The 21,951-nt window shown below is 44.4% G+C and overlaps 1 protein-coding gene across 2 annotated transcripts in view; it reads right to left on the minus strand.

Moving 5' to 3' along the window:
- Positions 1 to 1,796: 1,796 nt before the first annotated feature.
- Positions 1,797 to 21,951, minus strand: part of gish (casein kinase I gish) — a 61,444-nt gene continuing 41,289 nt past the window's right edge. Inside the window, exons 8-11 of one of the 2 annotated variants that reach the window (XM_065453248.2) lie at positions 19,721 to 19,866; positions 6,869 to 6,952; positions 3,511 to 3,743; positions 1,797 to 2,439 (exon numbers count right to left, since the gene is read on the minus strand). In XM_065453248.2, coding sequence (XP_065309320.1) covers positions 2,391 to 2,439; positions 3,511 to 3,743; positions 6,869 to 6,952; positions 19,721 to 19,866 — 512 coding nt within the window. In that variant the 3' untranslated portion in view covers positions 1,797 to 2,390. Of the gene's footprint in view, positions 2,440 to 3,510; positions 3,744 to 6,868; positions 6,953 to 12,717; positions 13,198 to 14,150; positions 14,169 to 19,720; positions 19,867 to 21,951 lie in introns of those variants that run through there. The other variant, XM_070531639.1, reaches the window with a different exon arrangement.

Here is a 21,951-nt window from a genome sequence, read left to right on the forward strand (position 1 = left end):
GAGTTTGCCACATCGCTTCCGCCTATCGGATTGTGCGCTGATCGATGCAGGTGAATTCAAAGCGAAATGAGCAAGAGTAAGAATGCACACATGCATAAACACATTCACGGAGGCAACAAGTAATATACATATGGGAGAGCAGTGTGCATGAGATCAAAAACCATTCATTCTAGTGTGAAAAGGCAAAGCTAACAGGGCGGGGGTATTGAAGACACGACACACGCATGATAATCAGGCGAGAGTAAGCTGTGCCTCAACAAAATGACTAAGTACCACGGCAGAAATGACATGCTGAAAAAAATGAGAAGGGAAAGAATGGAATAGAAAAAAAAAAGTTTCAGAAACCACCAGATTTAAGCTATATTCTAACAATGTCTTCAATGCCATTCCTTTGCGGCACTGCCAAGGCTGCAAAGGCAACAAATGGTCCGCACACAGACGACTTCCGCCGTCTTTTTTGCTAAAAGTGCTGTGAGAAGACGCTAACAACTGTGCTTGTAACATGCCCAGATAAAAGTGAAGACAAGAATAAAAGAGCGGGAAAAAAAAAAGCAGCAGCATCTCTTGTTCCACCTATTATGTTTCTTTATGTACAAGGCAGCAGAGATAAATGTATTATACACAGGGAGGAAAGAGGCGCACTCCATTACAGCAATGACATACATGGCATAGAATTAGGGGGGTGGAGGGGAGACAGAAAGACAACAAGAGGCTGTCATCACCTCTGTTGGCTGTAATAAATCAGGATATTATTCTGATGCCTATGACCTTGCTGTTCTTAGCTTCCAACACTCCTACGAGTCGTCGTTTCCTTTAACCTGATTATTACAAGAAAAAAGAAACCTACTCAAAACAAAACACAAAAATAAACTAGGAAAGACTGGTACACAAAAAGATTTCACAGCAAGAGGAAAGAAAGAGCAAACTATTCTTTACAATTTGTACACTGTTTGTGGGAAACAACACGCAAAAGTCTTTTTTCTTTTGTGTGTGGGGGGCCAGGCGAAGACCCTCAAACACTGACCCTCTCCGTTCCCTAACTTCATCCACTGCGAGCACGACCAGCAAGCTCCTTCAGACATGCACAGCTTGCCTTGTCTTTCTTTCATAATTCTCCCCTGCATTTGTGCTTGACGATCACTACTTCCTTGTGCAACCACCACTTTGCTGCGACTTGACTGTTCACTCCTCACAAGGATCTGCACCAGGGATGCGCTCTCACTCGATAAGAAGGCTGCGGTGTCATGTGCCAGCTACCAAAGGATGTGATGCGGCTGGGTGAGAGGCAACACTGCTCACTTTTTTAGCTTAATGGGAAAAATTTTTTTCCCTCTCTGCTCTGCTCAAGTGACCGGGACTACGTGTACTCGCATGTGTATTCAGCATGCACATTCATCAACATGCGCCTGTAGGTACACGATGTTAGACGTAACAGAGGTGAGAGGCACGCAAAGTGGCAGCGGCATTGAAACAAAAACCTAACTCGCCAGCGAGCCACAGTTTCTGTCAGAACCAAAGAATGTAACAAAGAAAGAGGCAAAAAAAAAGCACTTAACGTACAAAAAAAGAGACCTCTCTTAGGCCAGGTGGGCAAATAGAAGGCAAGACAGCTGGAAAACTGTCATCCTCCGAGGCAGTATAACACAAGTTTTTGGGGCCTCTCTCAAGTGATCCAGATACACCCATACACGTACATACAAGAACATCTGCACTGCTGTAAATTTCACTTGCTAGCTCTTTTCAGCAACTGCAGCTGCAGCAGAAGAGGGGAAAAAAAAAAAAACAGTGCCACCACCTCCAGCACACCACTGTCGGTCAAGTGTTATGCATTCACAAGACAACTGGCAACTTATGACACCACTTGTCCATGGGTGTGTAGTAACTGGCAAGACAGGTCACCTGGATAAAGAAACAAAATGGGAGAGTGGAGGAGGGCTTGGGGAAGGCCCACTGACTTTCAACACTGCCATTGCACAACAGCCCTAGCAACAGTTGGGCCACTGTGAACACCTCCATAGAGAAAAAAAAATAATAAAGGAAAACTGCCTCCTGTCTCTTCACCATGCGAGTAAGACTGCACACCATGTCTGACACAGCAGCAGTGCGCGTGCCCCCCTCCAAACCGAGCAAGCGTCAAAAGAGAGATGGGCGACGAATGGCCGCCCTTCTCTTCTTCAGCAATCCGGGTGGTTTGAGAGATGTGGTGGGGAGTGTCCGGTATAAATAGTGCAGTGCCATCAGAAGGCCGAGGACGAGATGTGTGGCGCACCAGCAGCCGCTGTGGCATGCGGGGGGGCAGCAGCACAGGGCACACTCTCCTTGGAATCGGAAGGGGATGTCCAGAGCAGCGTGGCCTCCTGGTCCGGTGTGGCCGAAGCCGCCAGGGCCAGTCACTTTTGGCGCCCTATCTTTTTTTTCTTCTTGAAAAAGCAGCAGCACCTAGGGCAGCCAAGGCGGACAATGATTAGCTTCAGAACTGCTATGGGCAAATTTGCCAGAGAATAACAATTGGTAGGCGACCTATAGGTAGTTTACAGACTAACCAACCCACTGACATTACTGCACTTATTTACGGGATAAATAAATTTATTCAATGTGATTTAATAGTTTGAATGTTGTAGCTCAAGCAAGATGGAACAAATTAAAAACATACTGCGCCACTAATTTGTTGCGAGCATTGCGTTCAGTGTGGGAACAACAGCGGCAAATTTGTAGTGAAGAAAGCCCCTCTTCCTATGGTGCATTTTGCATGTTATGAAAGCCTTCCTGCTTTCTCTTGCCACATAAGTGGTCTAGTTTTCCCTTTCCTTCTGTCTGCGAAAGGCACTGATCTGATTCCTATGATGCCACAATTCAACTGTCAACAACAACATATGCACATTCACTGCTCCATGTTCATTTGGATGATATTCAGGGTAATCATTTTTCAATAAAAAATACAATGCAGGAAAAATTAACTTACAAGAAAAATAGTCTGCATCTGACACCAATTCTGCAAAAACTTGACACCCTATTCACAAAGAGGGCTGGCCCGTTCTAAAGCTCTTTCTTGACTGGAAATGGCGGAGCATAGTGCTGCCCCTTAATTGAATAAAGACAGTGTGCTTCAATACCCCTTGGCGATTCCTACAATAGAAAGTTTCTTGAGTAACGCAATTTTCCTGTACTGAAGTGCATTTGAGTGACCCCATGAGCAGCTGGTTGCAAAATATTCACCCTGGAATCTTTCCTTGCGAAGTGACCACTTCATTCGAAGGACGGCATTGTCCACTTAACAGCCTGTACGTGCTCGCGACTAGGGACTGTATCCAGTCACATTAGACAGACAATTGGTTAAGCCAGTGCACAGAACGCCCATCATCACAGCGACGAATTGTACCAGACTCATTGAAGTGAGACATAGATGTGAAAGAATATTCCAATGTGATGTGAAAGTATCTGTTAATGTGGTCAATACAGGTACACAGCTTCAAAGAGCAAGACCAGCATGGCTGGAATATGACAACTCACTTGGTATCCGAGACAACCTCCACTTCGACGGGTAATGCGATGGGTGTGTTGGAGTGGCCCGTGGTGGGGTCGTCATTGGCCAGGTCACCATTGGTAGAGGAGACAACCTGGACCGATCCCTGGGGCACGCCACCTGCCCCGCCTCCCTGATGCACCAGCTTCTCGGCAAGCAGTGTGTTGCCCGCCTGCCGTGGGTTGCTTTGGTCCAACCATGCATTCTTCTGGGGGTTTGACTGCAGGCACACAGAGGCAAGCATCCAAAGTGGTACTCGCAACACTGGTACATGTCTCAAATGTTGATTCACTAAATGAGGCACTAGGCAACAACCGTGCAATAATAGAGAATGTGCACATGTATGTACATGTGTGCAAGGAAGGAATTATAACACCTAGAAGATGGTACAGTAGCCACTAAAGCTTTTGAAGCTAATGTACAAGTGACTAGACCTAGCATGGGCACTGACTGGAAGGACTTCTGTGGCATTCCAGGTGGTGTGACGCTTGAAAGGAGACGAAAGGCAAATGACATATATTCTTGTGTATGGGATGCACTGTATGTAATGGGAGAAAAAAAAAAAGGCATTTCTAAACTTATCGGTCCACAGGCCATACTGCCGTCCTTTAAGTGTTGCGCTATCTCCGCATGGTGTCGGTGCGGTACATAGAGGCACCATGCATGGCGTGTCGAGCTTCTCTTCAGTCTGTTCCTTGCTTTTGCAATTGAGTCAGAGGGAAGCTAATTGACTTAGAGCATCAGTGTTGTCACAAAATTTGCATTGCAGTGCCACCCTGTGTCTTGTTCCATCATGCTTTCCACCCAACTGCTTCTGTTTGTACAATGTATGCAGCTTTGGATAGGCAGTGCCTGCTGCTGTGCAATGCCCTGGGCAAGATTTCCCATGCATTTGTGAAGTAAGGTTTCATTAATCCTGTGCCTCCTGATATGCCGGCACTTTCCATTGTAACATTCTGCTCATATCTCATGAGAAAACCAGCAGCCTTTTATTACTGTGCAACCTTAATCAGGCCCAACGTCCGAAGTTAACTTTACCTAGAAACATTTGCTTCAGTGTTGAACCAACTTTCACTACTGTAGCTATACACTCACGTGCCAGCAATAATAAATACCAGGCAAAGCCAAAATATAGGCTTCTCAAGGTCGTTGCACACAGCAAGTGGCAAGCATGTCAGGTGTGCATTTATTTAATGTCTGTTCTGTATGGGCTGAACCTTAAGAACATGGACCAAACTTGAAGAAAAACAAGTGCAGTCCTTGGACCAAGTATGTAGGACATTATGTGGAGTTAAAGTGCTTGATCATAGGGCTTGAAAGACCTGCATATGGCATATGAAACTCAAGTGTGTTTATATACTAGTTTGCATGACATAACCGAGTGTTGGCACAAAAGCTTGCGAGTTAAAACAAAAAAAAAATTAAAGCATTAGGTCTGATATAGGCAAATGATGTACAAAATTGGGCCATGTAGCTCAGCCTTGCACTTCAGTATAGTTTTCTTTTCCCACTTTAAACACTTTCTTTAATAAAGCCTAAAATTTAGTCGAGCCACCTCACTACAGAAGAATCAGCTGCCAGAACAGACATTTGCAAGAAAAACCAATACAATCCATTCAGTAATTGAATATTTATGTAAATAACTTCTTAGTGGCACACCCTATGGCATATGTTCTAACCCCGATTTTTCGAACATGCCCGATAATCTGAACCCCTTTCACCCTATAGTGCCAATGTATGAGGTTTTCCAAAAGTTCAGGAGGTGAAGCCCTTTGGTGTCGGATGTTCTGGACATTAAGCCGTGACTGCAGGACTGAAATAGTATTATTAGAAGCCACCACCGCTATTTGGATTATCCCGCTGCCTTGAACCACTACTTTTGTGACTTGCAGGTTGAGATCCTGTGCGGGGATCGAGGTGCCTTTTCGCGCCTCGCCCCCCAGCTTGTGCCTTGAGCTCAATCTCAGGGCACCACCATGGCAATGGTAACATGGCAGACACGGCTAGTGCGCTGGAGCTAATTTCCTGTGCAAACCATACTTCTCCCTCCTGGAGTCGAGTTACCACACGAGCATACGTCAGCGGGACGCCATCTGATTGGACTGATTGGAAGTAAGTTTTCATCACATTTCTTTTTATTCCCCATCACACGATTGTGCAGTTTGTGTGTTTAGTGAAAATACTGCTTTACTATGCAATCATGTGACACTGCTCTGCAAGAAGAGACACAAGCTATATGTAGAATGGAGCACACAGGTCCACAACCCATGCCAAGGTTCACAGAAACATCATTGTTTTGCAGGCACATTAGTAGTGGCCTGTCACACATAATTCTGACGATATGGCCATATTGGCCCTTGAAAACATTTTTCTATGCCCCTCTTTCGGAGCTTCCTTAAGAGATTGAAAAATAAAAGGCCCTGGTAGCTGCAAGCACCAACAACCTTCACCAATTTTGTGCAGTTGTGAAGTTAAATGTAAATGACATGCCAGTCCCAACCCAACCCAATGCACGTATTCACAGGCTTACGAAAAAATGGAGTCGAAGACCCCAAGTGACAGTTGCGAACAGAACTCTTTAATACCAGCAAGACAGCATAGGTTTCCAAAATAGTCAGGGAGAAAAAAAAATAATTTTACTCATGTACAACCAATAGTAAAATTTTAGGAGGCGAAAATGGCCGTCTGCAAGCCCTGATTAGCTGAATCAAGCTCTAATAAGCTGACATTGGTACACTGTACTAGGTCGTGCTATTCATGTAGTCGCATGTGTGAATGGGGCTTTTAGTTTGTGAAGACATACAGAAATAATATTAATATTAAAAGCTCCTCAGGTTTCTATTTGCACAGTAGCCTCCTTTAAACTTACTGTAAAGCTCAAATAAGAATATCCACTAAGTACATGCGTGATGAAACAACAAAAAAGTCATAACATACAAATATGCAAAATGACATAATTTCAGATGTATTGGCACACACTAGTCATTGAGTAATTTTAACTGGTAGAATATGGATACAGGCACATAAACACACCCGCAGATCAGATGCAGATGCACAAACATGCAAAGGTACCACCAAATATGCAGAAGCAGTGTTAGTAATTGAAAAGCTGAAATAACCTTATTTAATTAGCAACGAATGTGGCAAATGCTGCCCTGCAGCATGCAAGGTCATTCAGAACCACACCAATGCAACCAGTCATTGTGATGGCTGTATCCACCCTTTGAGACAGTGCCATGCAACGCCAAAGAAAGACTGAACAGGAAGAGAGACGGACCGAGAGACAGTGGTAAACTAAGCATGAGGGGATGAAGGGGAAAAGTTTCGCTTGTTTGGCTGCCTTACCCGGGCATTGGTTGTAATGTGCCTTTCCCTGTTTGGGGAAACGATGACCTCCTGTCCTGTCTGGAGGGACCCGACGGGGGTTGACTGAAACGGCAGCAAAGGAGGGAGAGAGAGAAAAGGGGCAGAGGACGAAGAAGGAAAGGGGAAAGGGTGGAGGAACGTCTTTATGCAGTTCCCCCACAGGGACACATGGACAATCTACACTAAAAAGCGCTAAATCGGAGACTGTGAACAGTGCTGCTACGCAGTGACTTAGCCAGTTGCGGGACTCAAGTGATTTCCCAAGTAGCTCTAATGTTTCATACTACAAAGAAAGCCAGAGCCAAGAGTGTGCAAACATCTTACTTTCCAAACGTTCGCTTGCCCTCTCGTAATTCACTGGGCGTCATGCTGATGAAAGCGTAGCGCCAGGCAATTGCAAGAGGGCAAGCGAACATTCAGAAAGTGAGATTCTCAGGCGATCTTGCCTGAGAAGTTAATCATGTAGTACTGTATATGAAGCCTTCTCTATTCAGCCTCAACAGACATGCTCTTGGACAGATGAAGTTTGCTCCAAGCAAGCAGAGGTTCTACAAATACAACCTAGGAATAGGGGTGTAGAACACAGCCCGTTCCTTAATCTCACATTCATGTGTACATCTTGGCACAGAGCTGCTCTTCAGAACAATGCTTGGGAATGCCAATATCACCATATACTGCATATAACCAAAAGTGGAATTCAACTAAGAGCAAGCTGTTGCTGAATAGCATCCTCCTTTGTCCCGTTTAGAGCGGTCACACATAATTTCCTTTTTAGCCTACGGACGCATAGTATCATATGACAGTAGGCGCACTTCATTCAAGTTCTTGCTTTTGCTAAGCCAGCCAATGTCAATGGATCTGGAAGAAGTATGCTTCTCCACAAAAATGCCATCTCTGTGTTGCACAATGTAGCAACTGGTTTGGACTGCACTAAGTACAGGGTGGAGAAAGCAGCAAGGACTGCACCGATTGCCTTTATATATATATGAGACGACAAAAGAAACCTGAAAAGTATATTAAAACAATACAAGGAAACATGGCGAATGTGACCGCTATCCACCAAGTCAAACAAAAAAAGCATTTCTCCATCTTAGAAAATTTAATCAGTGGTCTGTAAAATTGAGGTCCTCAAACACTGCTGCAACCATGGTAAAACCTCAACACATAAAAATGCACAAACTTGCAAAAACAAGATTTAATAGCGATTTTTTTTTTCACAACTTTACCATATCAGTGGACAAACACTATATCAACCGGCCGAATACAGTAAAACTATAGAGTAACATAGTAACCAACAACAGCAGACACTCGAGCCATTTCGCGGCCGAGCTATGGAGCTTCGCCAATTCCGCTAGGTAGCAGAGCACATCAAGAAAAATGCAGCTATGGCTGTGGCTGGCAGCTTGACAGGTGGCACGACCACTGGGCATGACCCACCACGTGCGAAGCCTAGTCAGGTAGTGCCGCCGGGCTCTTTCTGAAAAAGGCACCTAAGCATCATTGTTGGGTTCTTCTGCCAGTGTCTGCTTCGTCGCCGTTTCATGGTAAGGCAACAGCAAGTTCCTTTGCGCGTTGTTAATGACTTATTCTCTTCGCATTTTGTTATGTCACTGTTAGCCGCATGAATGAGTGATGGCGACCTTGAAGCCGTGAACAGCTGCTGCCCACTTTCTACGCTGACTTTCATTTGGCATTTTCTTTTTATGCGCAGCAATGAGCGGTTATGCTAGCGATAACAGCGTGCGGCAGCGTCCGAACTGCGAGGCACATTCGATACAATGACGAAGTTAGAAAATAAAATGGTTTGTTAAGAAATGCAGCCTATGAACACATGCCGTTCGAGCCAGATAGCTTTATAATACGCGCAGCGACTGCTGAAAAAGTATGGCGCTCTACGTTTGCAAAAGAAATGTAGCTATTTCTAAAGCGGTACATGTGCAATATTTGCAGAATGGCAATTATGCATTCTCTCTCAGCCTCTGTAGCAGGCTATGGGCACTCGAGAGTTGTTAGCTGTTCTGCATCGGGCTGAAGATAAGTGTTTTCATGTTTTAATTGTGTATGGAGTCGTTACCGTAGAAAGTTCCTTGTTTCTTAGCATTCATAACAGTGCTTCTGTAACCCCCCCCCCCCCCCCCCCCAAAGGCATTACATGAAGGAAAGCAGTGTCTCCATTATAAAGCTTTGCAGGCTCCAGTATTGCTTATGTGAAGGAACATAGCGTCTACATTCAATAGCTTTGAAGCCTCCAGTATTGCTTACCTTCTGTCTGTCATTCTGCATATTGCAGGAATCTCCACCATTTCCTCAAAATACACTGTACAGCCAAAGGACATCATGCATACTCAAGGGCGAGATTCCAAGTATCAGAAGACTATTGGAAGGCTTCGGAGACAGCAGGTGAAGACCCCCGACACAAAGTGCTTAATTGCAGCTGTTTAATGACGGACACACTGGCTTACACATTCGAGATGAGGATGTTGGTGTGTGCTTAATTATTTTTGCAGCCATTTTATTTCAGCAAGCAACCATTCACGTAATTTTGTTACCCTAATTCACCCTCCTTCGCAGAAGTACAAGAAAAAAGTCATATTTTTTTTTCTTCTAAAACCACCCCGTTTGTAGCAAATTAATTGCTGTCGCGTATGTTATTTTTTTTTTCCTTATCTAGATAGTTGCAACACGTCTGCTATGTGTTTTGCTTGTGCAAAGTTATTGCCACCACGCCATTAATTTCCGACTATTCTCCATTATACCGGTGTCACACGACCACTTTTGATCGCGATCAAGTCCGATCCGGATCGAAATTCTCGACTTCTATTGGCTCCATCGCGCAGGTTGTGCAAAAGAACCAATCGCGACCGAGAAATTCAAATCGGATTGGGCTTGATCGCGTGTTTAATTACTCTTTAAGTGTTGATTACAACCTCCATGTGCATTGACTTTTTTTTTATCTTACTCAATGTACACTGTGTTTTATTTCTTAGCAGACATTGTTTTTTTTTTTGCTGCTTGTTACAATATATGTAGTATGTCTATCTGCTTGTTTTCTTTACTCTGTTATATTTTTTGTTTTTTTTATATAACTAGAGACAATTTAGATTGTTCAATGATTATCTGATGTCTGCTTATGCCTGCTTGCTGAACTGTATCTCGGAGCAAAAGCCTCTGTCAGGCGGTATAGCCTTTTGCTTTTGCTTCGATTTCTGTTGATGTACAGAAAGAAGTCAATAAACCTCAAACCTCAATAAATGTACGCAGTGTGATACTTGTATTACTTGCATTTTGCTGTTTCTTCCCGTTTTCATGTATTTGCTTCTTACAACCTTGCTGCAATAAATTGTTGTCTGCTATTTTCGCCTTCTTGACTGTGCAGCAAGTTTATTTATATTTAAGGAACATGGCACATTTATTTGCGATACACCTTTTGGCGTGAGTTACTAGACGTACAATATCATAAGCGATAAAGTTCTACTTTATCAACAGTTGGCATGATTGTTGCTGTAAGTTACAGCTTGAAACGTCAAATATGAATTTAAATGAAACTAACATAAGTGAAACACCTTTGCGCACTCGTTGTCACAACATATAAACAACAGCACAAGTGCCTGCATGAAATCACTCAACTTAGGCAAAGATATGGGTCACCAAAAAAATAAAATACAATACACGAAACAAAATTGAAATTAGGGCCTCAGAGATTCAACGATGTGCGCAACCGTCTTAGAGGCTGGTGCGTTTCGCCGATTCTGCTAGGTGCGCTGAGAGCCAAAGTCGGCCGCAGGTGCCTATGGGAGTGCCCACTATTTACGTTTACCATCTTACTCTATGGTAAAGCCTCGTTGATTCGGACCACGTTAATTTGGACACGTCGTCTGGTCCCGTCAAACATGAACATAACCCTGTGGCACGAAACTACCGTTAATTCGGACATATTTCATCGCACTTCGAATAATTCGGACAGTTGGCGGAGCGCAGAGGCACGTGAGGCATATAGGATTGGGTGGCACTAGGAGGTGTTCAAATCGCACCGCCAGCGATGGCGTCTCCGATAAGCGTGCGCCGATTTCAAAGGCCATGCTTGCATGTGCTGGGACTGCCAAAAGGCTGGAAATACGTCAAGGCAGCCATGTTTATTTTATTGCTACATAATAGACAAACCTATGTCTCAAAAAACATGGTGGGAACAAGGTACTTCTGACGAGACATTCATTTGAGGGATCACCAGCAGTTTGTGTGCAGGCGCGAGTAAGAGCGAGCGTGAGAGAAAATATCTGGGGGTGTTAGCTCCTTGAATATGACTCTGCCTAGGCACTACAGAGGAGGTTTCTTAGTGTGTGTTGTAGCATTTGTCGCCTGGACATGCAGGAATTACAGAGTGCGGTCTAGTTTGCTTACTCTCCACCGCTGTCTGCCCGCACGTTGAGGCAGTGGGCCTGGACGGACGCCCCATTTGGTGATCGCTGTGTGTGAAGGGGAAAGGTTGTGACTGGTGTTGTTATAAGCCACGGATCGCTTTTTTCGTCGCGACAATAGATTGCATTCTTTACAAGCAATGCTCCAGGAGGGCACATGTAACCGGCAAACGGAGGCCTCAGGAGAGCACCTGAGGTTATAATAGAGCAGGTGGCTCAGAATCTACAGGGTACCCAAGGGGTAGCAGTGGGGATCAAAGCTGTAAGCAGGGCGGCCCGTGGGTTGGGGCCACAGAGGCCGAAGAGTGCCATGGGTTGTTTCTATAAAAAATCGGCTGCCGATCTTATACACCCCTGGCATGCGCAGGCTTCGATGAGCCAACACCCACAGACCAGTCCGGGTTCTAGCTTTGGTGTCCTGGAGGCGCCGCCAATAATGGAAAATAATCACACGTTGTTACAAATAGTAAAAACACCATGATTGAATAAATATAATTACGTCCAGCCACCAACTTGTGACGCTATGTTCAGCACTACTGTGCCCCGTCTCTTCTGCAACACCAGTCAAAACTTTGCCTCTAAAGGTATGTCGAATAGACTTTCTCGCGCCTGCGACGCTGGTGCTGAATTGGTCATTGTCACCGGCAGTCTTTCAGCAACTTGCATTCAACTGCGGTTGCTAAGGCACTCTGGATTTTCAATATATGCGGCCCGGGTTCTGCTACGGTCACTACTGCTCCCATACAAACATCTGTGGTGTTATTTACAAGGTATTTCGCTGTAAGGCGCGAGAAAGTTATGATTCGCCCTGACTGACTTAGCACGAGCGCCGCAGGCGCGAAACAGTCTGTCCGACACCGCAGTTGCCAAATGATGCGCTGCTTCACCGATTTAACCGCGCCAGCAGCTAGCGTCTGAGCGTAAACAAACTCTACTACCCTCAGCAATGCCGGCACGCCTAGGGACAAACGCCTACATGTACTAAGAAACCTCCTCTGTAGTGCCTAGACAGAGTCATTATTCAAGGAGCAAAAGCCCCCAGATTTTCACTCTCGCGCCCGCTCTTACTCGTGCCTGTGCACAAACGGCTGGCGATCCCTCAAATGAATGTCTCGTCGTATTTCAGGCTTTGTAGTCGCTTTTGGCGCTTGGCACTACCTCTGTATCGCTATGGTTATCGGCATGGTAGTTATCGGTCTATGCTAGCAACCCTAATCTATAGATACATGTTTTTTTTTTTTTTTCTATGTACTGCTGTCCGCCATTTCAGACGTTGTCTTTTGCTTGTGCAGTTGTGTGGTTGCGGAGTTGTGCAGTTTCTTTTCGTTGTCGTTTTTATCGTGTTTATCTGTTTGCGTCAGGTGCATGTGTGAGGACGGCGGAACTTTTTTTTGGGTGTTTGTTAAATTTTGTTTGTACTTTTTTTTTCTATTTATACATTATTTTTTCTTGACATCGTGTGTACCTGTCACTTCTTTGCTGCGCCGCGCCACCATGTGCTCTCGTGCCCCCACCGAAGTGGGTGAAGTATGAGGCGAAGGATTTGGCAGCGAAAGAAACATTGAAAGCCGGGAAGGCAGGGGTGCCTTGGCAGATCATAATGAATAAAGTCAACGTGAAGAGAAGCACGCTCAGCCTGTACGACAGCGCCAAGTTCTCTAACAACAGGAAGAGGCTGCGAACGGCAGCGCACCTGAAACTTGAAGCGTTGTTAAGATGAATTGCCGATTCGCGCGACGCACAGCTGCCTTTGAGGGGCCCCCTTATCTGTGCACAGGCCGAAGAGTACGCGCTGAAGCTAAGCATCGAAGACTTCAAGGCATCGGAAGGCTGGATCGACCGATTCAAGAAGACACGGCCTGGTCTTCCGAAGGGTGTGCGGCGAGAAAGGGGCTGTGAATGAAGGCATTGTCGAAGATTGGAGGGCCGGATTACTCGCATGCCTAGATGATTATGATGCCTGACCCATTATTAACACAGATAAGACCGCCCTCTTCTACAAAGCTTTGCAGGATAAAACCATCACATTTAAGGGGGACCCTTGCGTTGGTGGTAAATGAAGCAAGGACAGAATAACAGTTTTGCTGGCTGCCAACATGACTGGCACGGAGCGGCTACCGCTATTGATAATCGGCAAAGCAGAAAAGCCGAGATGCTTCAAAAGCCTAAAGAAACTTCCCATAGGCTATCGCTCGAATTGAAAGGCGTGGATTACCACAATTACCACAACTACCACAACGTTCGCATTTCGCGAAGGCTGTGGGTTCGGTTCCCACCTGCGGCAAGTTGTTTTTTCATCCACTTTAATTTCCATTAATTTATCGTTTCTTTATTTCATTTATTAAGCACAAGTAATTTCCCCTATGTTGTCCTTGGTGTTAGTGTTTGTTGGCTTCTTATGACACATGTTTTTTAGAATTTTAGAATGAATATTGTCAATGCCACATGATGTAGACACCTTTAGATTGTGTATTAGTCATATTAATCATGCAGCTTACTGTCACCATAGGTAATCTGTTCATAGTCACTGCTGATGATGCGGTAAAATGGGTTTGTAGTAACAGAAAGAGAAAGAGAAATGACTGCTCAGACTTGTGAAAAAAGATGGGTTGAATAATTAAGTTTCTGAACATCTATCTGCACGCACTACTTTGCAATGAGAGTTCTACAAAAGCATTTTAACGCCTCAACCGCCATCCAAGAAATAAGTCTGTAATGCACAATTGTGCATGACTGAAGGACTGATACACATATGCAGACTTGCTCTGTGCCAAGTGAGGCTAGAAGCAAAGCAAACTTACTACGCTGTGTGATTAAAGAGTGCAGAAAAGATTAAATGTGCTTACCGTGCTGAGTAAAGAAGACTGCAGGAAAGATGAAAAGAGCTTTGGAAGTAACAGGGAAATGCATGACAAAATGACACGTCCGTCCCATAAAACATACTTCTTGTGCATACTTCAGTTTTCACTGTGCTCCGCCTTATTCTGCAGAACGCGAGTATCATTAGAATCTGGAGTATGTAAGGGTCAAATCAGTGCAGTAGCAACTGTTACTGTGAGTGCTATGTGACAGCATCTTTCTTGACTGCCTTTGAGAGGTATTGTACTAATCCATGTTAAATAAATCTATGGTCAAAAAACACCAGTGAGACCATTAGAGTAGAACCTTGTTCATACATTTTGGAAACGTACGACCTTTCAGGCACGTACAACCTGAAGTAAAAAAAAATCGACCCACTCAACAATTATCGACATCTACGTAATGCAAAGCGTTGCGCGGTTCGTTGTGGCACAAAAACGCGATGCACGTTGAGCTGGTGGTGCTCCAGCGGCCCGCAACATGTTTTGTTTTGCTACTGTGGGGTGTTTGAACTAGGAATAGGCAAGAAAAGCCGACAATATCATTACTAATATGGATGAGATAGTTCAAGTGGATGAGAAGCAAAACGCGACACTCACATTATGCCGCCTACAGCAGAAAACCTCCTATCGCCTAATCAAAGCATGCATTACACTACCAATGGCAGTACGCACCACACGCTGTACAACAGATAAGTGAAGATGCTAATCGCAATAGGTTTGGCGGCGATAGCTGTGAATGCGACGTGTGGCAACCCAGGTAAAGATTTGCTGGCATCAGATAAGAAACTGTGCGCGCCGTCGTTTTCACGTGACACAGGCAGCTATATACAGTTAAACCTCGATATATCAAACACGGATATATCGAATTATTGTGTATATCGAACACTTTCTATATCACGTGGAAAATAGCAAGCATTTTTAATTTTTTATTTCGAACTGGGCCGGATGTAAAATGGATATATCGAACTCCACCGCCCCAGACCAAGTGCGCTCTGTTGACAGGAGGAGAGCTTTCTCGCAACACTCTCGAAGATAGCGGCGGTGCGATGGGCGTTCCAGACTGTTGCGTACGACAGCTGCCCACATCGGTTGTGCTGAGGGCGCCATTTGAACGTAGTGGCGTACGCATGCGGCGGCTTGGAGCCAGCACGGCCGCCTCGATCACGCGCGCTCGGCGGGGCTTGCCCCCACCGTGCGCCCGTAATCGAGGCAGCCGTGGAGCCAGTTGGAGCGCTTTGTCGGTGCTGAGCCACACAGCATGTACATTGAGGACTTCGTTGGCGGTGACGACAGCACCGAAACAGCGGCGGAGTTAACAGACGTGAGATTGCGGCAGAAGTGACTGCTGAGCGGCCAAACGAAGACGCTGCCGAGGCTGATCCAGCAAGCGCTGATGTTCCCTCGCTCCCGACTGCAACTGAGGCTGTAGCTGCTTTGGCCATTGTACGCCGCTACTGCGGCGCAATAGAAGGCACTGGACTGTCTCTTGTGGACCGTTTGGACTATGTTGAGGACGCCGTGGTCAAGCACGCGGTTGCCAATATGAAGCAGGCTACGCTGCTTCAGTACTTTCAGCGAACGAAATAAATACTTTGTGTGAAGCTTCATGTAAGTATCTATTGCGCCACGATTGGTTCATTGATTGATTTGAGCTAGTTTTTGACACGTTTTCTATGTGATTTTATATATCGAATTCTGGCTATATCGAACTATTTTGCGATCACCGCGCTGTTCGATATATCGAGGTTCGACTGTACTGTTTTCAATCGTGCATGCTTCGTACCTTTTCTTGCTCACATGGAATCTAGTGGCTGGAAAAGATATACGATCCCAGTCTGCAGCAAGGAACGGTGGCGCGTTTTGGTTTTCCCCTATTAAAAGCATGTGCTACGCTTCTGATGGCACCGTGCTGTGAAACAGATAGGTGAAAATGCTCATTGCAATAGGATTGACGGTGATAGCTGTAAATGCTGGGTGCGACGACCCTGGAGATTTGCTGGTATCAAAATGAGAAACTGAGTGCACGCCAACGTTTTCGCGGGAGATGGGTAGGCAAGTATTGCGGTGAAGCTGCCCCCGCGGGCAGCTATATACTGTTCTTGATCGCGCGCCTCACACATTTTCTTGTTTACGTGGGACCTAGCTGCTCAAAAACGTATCATATGATTGCAGTTTGGCGATGTACTGAAAGTTGGTGATGAAAAATAGTGTTTTCCGGGAACGTATGAACTGGTAAAAAATGAGCTTAGCTCTATTGGGTAATTTTTTGGGTTCTCGATTGTGAACGTCGGTGCTGGGAAGACATAGGTAATGGGAACATGTAGACGAGGTTTTACTGATTATACAGAAATTAAAAAAGCGGTAACATGGATGTGTTCCTCCCAATTTCCTAATTTAGAGCACGGAAAACCTTTTTACACCTGCTCATGATGGAGTTATGAAGTCTTGCAAGCTGAAAACTCTGTCATATATATTGGAGTAAAGCTATGGTTGAGGTTTTTGGAGGGGACAAAGTTGAAGTTATTACAACACAGGTACTGAACATTCAACACAATGTTTAACACAATGCCACGCACCACAGTACACCTCTGTGCTAGCTTATTACAACGGCAATCACTGCTACACTTTAAAATTAAGTGGCATTGCCATATTGTAGTTTTCACTTTGGCTGTGGTTTTCATCATGGCGATGCTTCTCGACTTTATTGAAGCAAATTAAATTCATACCCCATTGGACACGAAGAAAGGTGCATAGAGCGCAGTGTATCGCTCAAGGAGCCAGATTTTTCCAGTTAAGCCACAACCATTTGCACTTAAATTTAGCACAGACAAGACAGTCGGCAATAAGTGCTGTTTGGTACAATCTATCGATGCTGCGATGGTGTACTCTCTTGGGCTTAAATTTAAATACATTCGGTTGCAACATTCTTTGATGTTACAGTGGCACCATCTGCAGTGACTACTCCAACTGAAGGAAAAGGGCTTGCTCCGATCTGGCAATGCTGAAGACTACATGCATATTTCAGTTTTCTAAGGCACACACAGATGCTAAAAAGTTAATGATACCTTTTAAATGTTCATTCTGAGAATTCAGGAGCAAGCATGCTCTTAATAATTCTACTAATTTGTCTATAATGTTCCATTATGAAGTGCAATTCATAATGGGCTATGCAGTGACAGACACTTGCTAATGTAGCAAACAGTTTCATTTGACATGAAAATATCTTTGTTACATGCTGATATCAGCGAAAAACACTGCACTTACTTTGCTACGTCTAATAATTTGTTATATCCAAGTTTGTTACATTACTGTGCGACTGTACTGGGATGCCAACACTGTTTTGTATTGGTGAAAAAGGCAGTTCATTATTCAAAACTACTTGAAAATTATGCTATATTCGATTCACTTTTAAAACTATTTAATTTAGTCTCAAAAATGCCTATTCGCACATCACTATCAGGAACCATCGCATTGACTGAACAAAAGTGTGCGAACAAGTTTTCCGTGCTGCTGGCATTATAAGATAAATAAAGCTTTTCCCTTTAATAATTTTCTGAGTGCACTGTAATGTGGGCATATGCAGTTAACTCCACATAAAAAAAGGGGGGGAGGAGCCTGTCCTTCATAAACTTGCACACAATATTTTACCCAGAAAATATAACAAGAAATATAGCAGGAGGCATTTCGTAATATATAAAAATAATGTATTACCAAAAATCAGAGCATAACACAAATGCAAGCAGATCTTTCCTTCATCCACTGTTTCAACAAACTATAAATGAAATTTACGCTTGTCATCATGTATATACTTTTTATACACTTTAGGGCTCATGTGAACACATCCTACGTTAGAGAACCAGAAACCACCAGTGACTGTGCCTGGCACATAAGCAGAAAGATGTCACTTGAAGCTTGGCAGGTAATGACACACACACATTACACACACTAGCACGACATTACACACACCTGTCAGTCTATTCATTTAGCATAAAGATGGCAGCCCTGCTTTCACGGAGCTTGGCCTGATGTAAGCTTAATTTGAAATAACCAGCTGTCTAAACATGAACCCCTTCATTCTGTGGGCAAATTACACATGCAAACACATCACCGGCTTACACAGTAGCTGCCAACGAACGCCACACATCAGCAATGCTACTGCAGTTCCACCAGTGCCCCTGATGGACCAAGGCCACTAGAGTGACAAGCAAGCTTTACAGTGCTGCTATCCTTCAAGAAGCTCAAGCTGGTCTCCACTAATCCAGCAGAAGCCCCGAGTGACAAACCTGGCTGGAGTTTTCCGCATCAGAAGGAAGCGCATTCCTCAGTGCCTTCAGCTGCATAAAGTTTTCCGGCTGAGTCATGTACCGTGGCATAAAGGGACAGAAGAGAGGGAAAAGACAGCCATGCAATGGTGGTAGTCAGCTTGTAAAAACACGCAGCACTGATAAGCAAGCAGCGAAATTCATTTCACTCGAGTGACCTACCTTGGCTGCACAATAAGCTGGCTGTTTGAAGGACCATGTGTATCTTATTTATTCCGACTCCAGAAAACCAAGGAGCCAAGTGTCTGCCAAGCAACACTTCACTTAGCAGGGTGGCATTGCAAATGAATGTAAAGCTTTTTCATTCTAATGTAACCTTCTTTTTTTTTTGCTTTACCAAATCTGTCTGAATCACAACCAGACTGAACAGCATGTGTCTATATTCAGACATTCAGCTAATACAGTGATTACATAATTTCAGTTTTAATTGCAGCAATGCAACTTGCATAATATTTAAAACACGTGCATTGTGCCCTTAGTCTTTTGCTGTTGTTCCATGTGTAATATTAGTTTCATAGCTGCAGACAGCTGAAAGCACAAAGATAAATAAACCTTGGTCATCACAAATAGCATTTAAGTCATCTGTATGATTTAAGCTAGCAGTCAAGTACTACATAACTCATTCTGAAACTCAGTGTACCTTATTATTTTTTGTCTAGTGTTCAACTGAAACCAAGAAGGCTGCTCACAAAGTGATACAGACATGCGAAGGTTGAAGCAACAGGATTGCTGTAAAAAGTCGTCTTACGGAGAGACACTGCCCAAGTGCAAATGGCATTGTACTTGCAAAGATGATTGGTCTGAATACGCCAAGCTGTACATTAAACAAACCATTAATATAAATATTTTGTCACTCTATGCCTACACAATTCGTTTCTGCAGCACTGCCCAAGCTACCAGGAAACAAACAGTGCACTAGCACAATGCGATGATGTGCAGTGACACTGAAATGGAAAGAAATAATGACAACGAAGCACGTTTGGTCATTTTTTTTTTCTCTACTTCCAACAAGTCTCTACATTCCCTATCCTCAAGGTTGCTGAAACAGCAAGTACAAGGTGCCATGATGTGTTCCAGCTAAGTTTATATTTTGCTATGAGTTCATGAAAAAAAGGGTGAAGGTAGTGTGACAGCTACGTGGCACACTACAGTATTTGGAAGTGTTAGAGGAAAAGCAATGCTGAACCACAGAACTCAATCAGCACTGGAACAAGATAACCGAAATTGGCTCACCATCTGTTTCCCCGTCCAGTCAAACTCTCCATCATCAACGTAGCCCTTGCGCTCGAACAAGTCATGAAACATTTTCCTCAGGTAGTCATAGTCAGGAGTCTCAAAAAAGTCTAGCCGCCTGACGTACCTCAGGTATGTGGCCATTTCTGAAAGAAGAAAAAAAAGAAAGGGGAAAAGGCCAACGAGTAAGCAAGGAGCAACTGTCACCTAGGTGCACTGCAATGTTCTGGGCTCAAAGTGACAAATGCGATAAGTTACAGTGAAAGAAGGGCAAGTCGGAGAATAGCTGAGAGCTGAGGTTATGGCATGATGTTTCAGTGCAAAATATAGCCTTGTTTCACACTAGTGTCAGGGTGTCTACCAAGTTGACATTTCCAAATTCCCTGAGTTAACCAGGTTTTCTCTGATCACCTTTGCAAAATTCCCTGAATGAGCCAGAACCTTGTTTTATATCAAGACAGGCTGACACCATGTTGCCTGATGCTGTTGCTGTTTAGTAAGCATGATGAAACAAAAAATGACTTAATCCAGTTTGAATTGTAAGGAGTAATATCTATTATATTCAAAAAGAAAGCAGAAAGAAGGTGTTAGTAAAATGCACAGCGAAAAATATGGTAAAACCCATTCCAAATTGAGTCAAACATCTTCAAATACGAACGAAAAGGAGATGCACACATCAGTAAATATTTTTGAATATGAGCTATACCTATCAACTGACAGCAAGCTCATCGGTATGAGACCTGAACTTTGTCACTACTAAGATTCTCTCTCAGCAGCTGGGAAGTCAACCTCAACTGTCCTGACATACTCTCAGCCCGTACGCATCTCAGTGTTGGGTTTCACTGCTTTAAAGAGTTTTTTCTTTTTTTTTTGCATGAGGGACGCCTGCATCTCCGCGTCAGCCAACACTTTGTTTTTGAGCTCAAGCTCCTTCAAAGAGGCGGCGGCACGCTTCCTTTCCATTATTTCTTCAGTGCGTCGGTCCGTTCTGTTTTCATCCTCCTACTCCCATGCGTTCACCTCATGGATCATTTGAAGCATCCTTCTGGTCAGTTGTATAGTCAACGTCTGATTTTTCGGACTCCCTAGGGGCCGCGAAAACATCCGAAAAATCAGGCAGTCAGAAAAAAATGAATGCATGTCTTTAACTGCCCTCAAGAGCTACAATAGCCACAGGCACGTCTGAAAAAGCTCTTAAGGCCTGCCAGTACACTTATTAGGCACATCAGTGCTCGTACTGTGACAGAAGATGGAGGTGCACGTGTGTATAATTAAGGTATACATACATATCCCGTGACAATTGCCCCTTCCCACGCTTGTTATGCTTCGCCGCATAACACTGCTGTACTGAGGCGAAGCTAACTTTCGAAGACTTGCATTACGCAACGCGCTGTGCTCTGCGAGTTTCGAAGCCAATCGTCAGGATTACAAAGGCAGAGTTGGTGCCATTGCTGACAGCGGCGAATTCTTTCAATGAAAAACACGGCACCGCACGACAAGAAGCTTAATAGCGAACGTAGAAGCAGCTAGGCCTAACGTTGCTGCGGTGGCGGCTATGGCTGCCAGCGGATCTGCGTGCGAGAATGCCGCTTCGAGGGGGCGAGATAATCAAAATGGTGGCAGTGTTGGATTTGATTAATGCCATTTCAGACCTGCAGTCAGGGCAATATACATTGACTATATGGAGCACGTGGTGGTGGCGCAAAGGCGTGCGAATTATTGGGCATGTCTGAAATACCCCATGCCGATGACAGGGCGTCAATGACGATTCGTTGTGATTCCTCTGTTACTGGAGCCAGCATTAACACAACTTTCGTTGCTTTTCAATAAAGTTACAGCCAATTTTCCCTGATAGAAGCACAAATTCCCCGAGTTTTCCCTGAGTATTTCCAGACTATTCAGGTTCCCGGTTTTCCCGGTCGGTAGACACCCGAAGTGTGGCGCCACAATGATCTTAAAGGGACCCTGAAATAGGTTTTACGATTTTGTACAAACATACTGAGTCATTAGTATAGGTTCTTCTGATCATTAATTGATGCATCGAAGTGCTCTACACAAAGCCTGTAATTTATTATAATGTTTAAAAATTTACATTGCTACTGATGGCAGCACAACACTCAGCTGAATTTTCGGCCGCCCCTGACCCCTTGACACAAGTTGCCCTAATGACGCTAGTAGGGCAAGGTATCCAATTGGCTGCTCAAGGCGTGTCATCAATAATTTTGCCAACC

The sequence above is a fragment of the Dermacentor albipictus genome, chromosome 1 (genome assembly GCF_038994185.2).
Source record: "Dermacentor albipictus isolate Rhodes 1998 colony chromosome 1, USDA_Dalb.pri_finalv2, whole genome shotgun sequence".
Lineage (NCBI taxonomy): Eukaryota > Metazoa > Arthropoda > Arachnida > Ixodida > Ixodidae > Dermacentor > Dermacentor albipictus.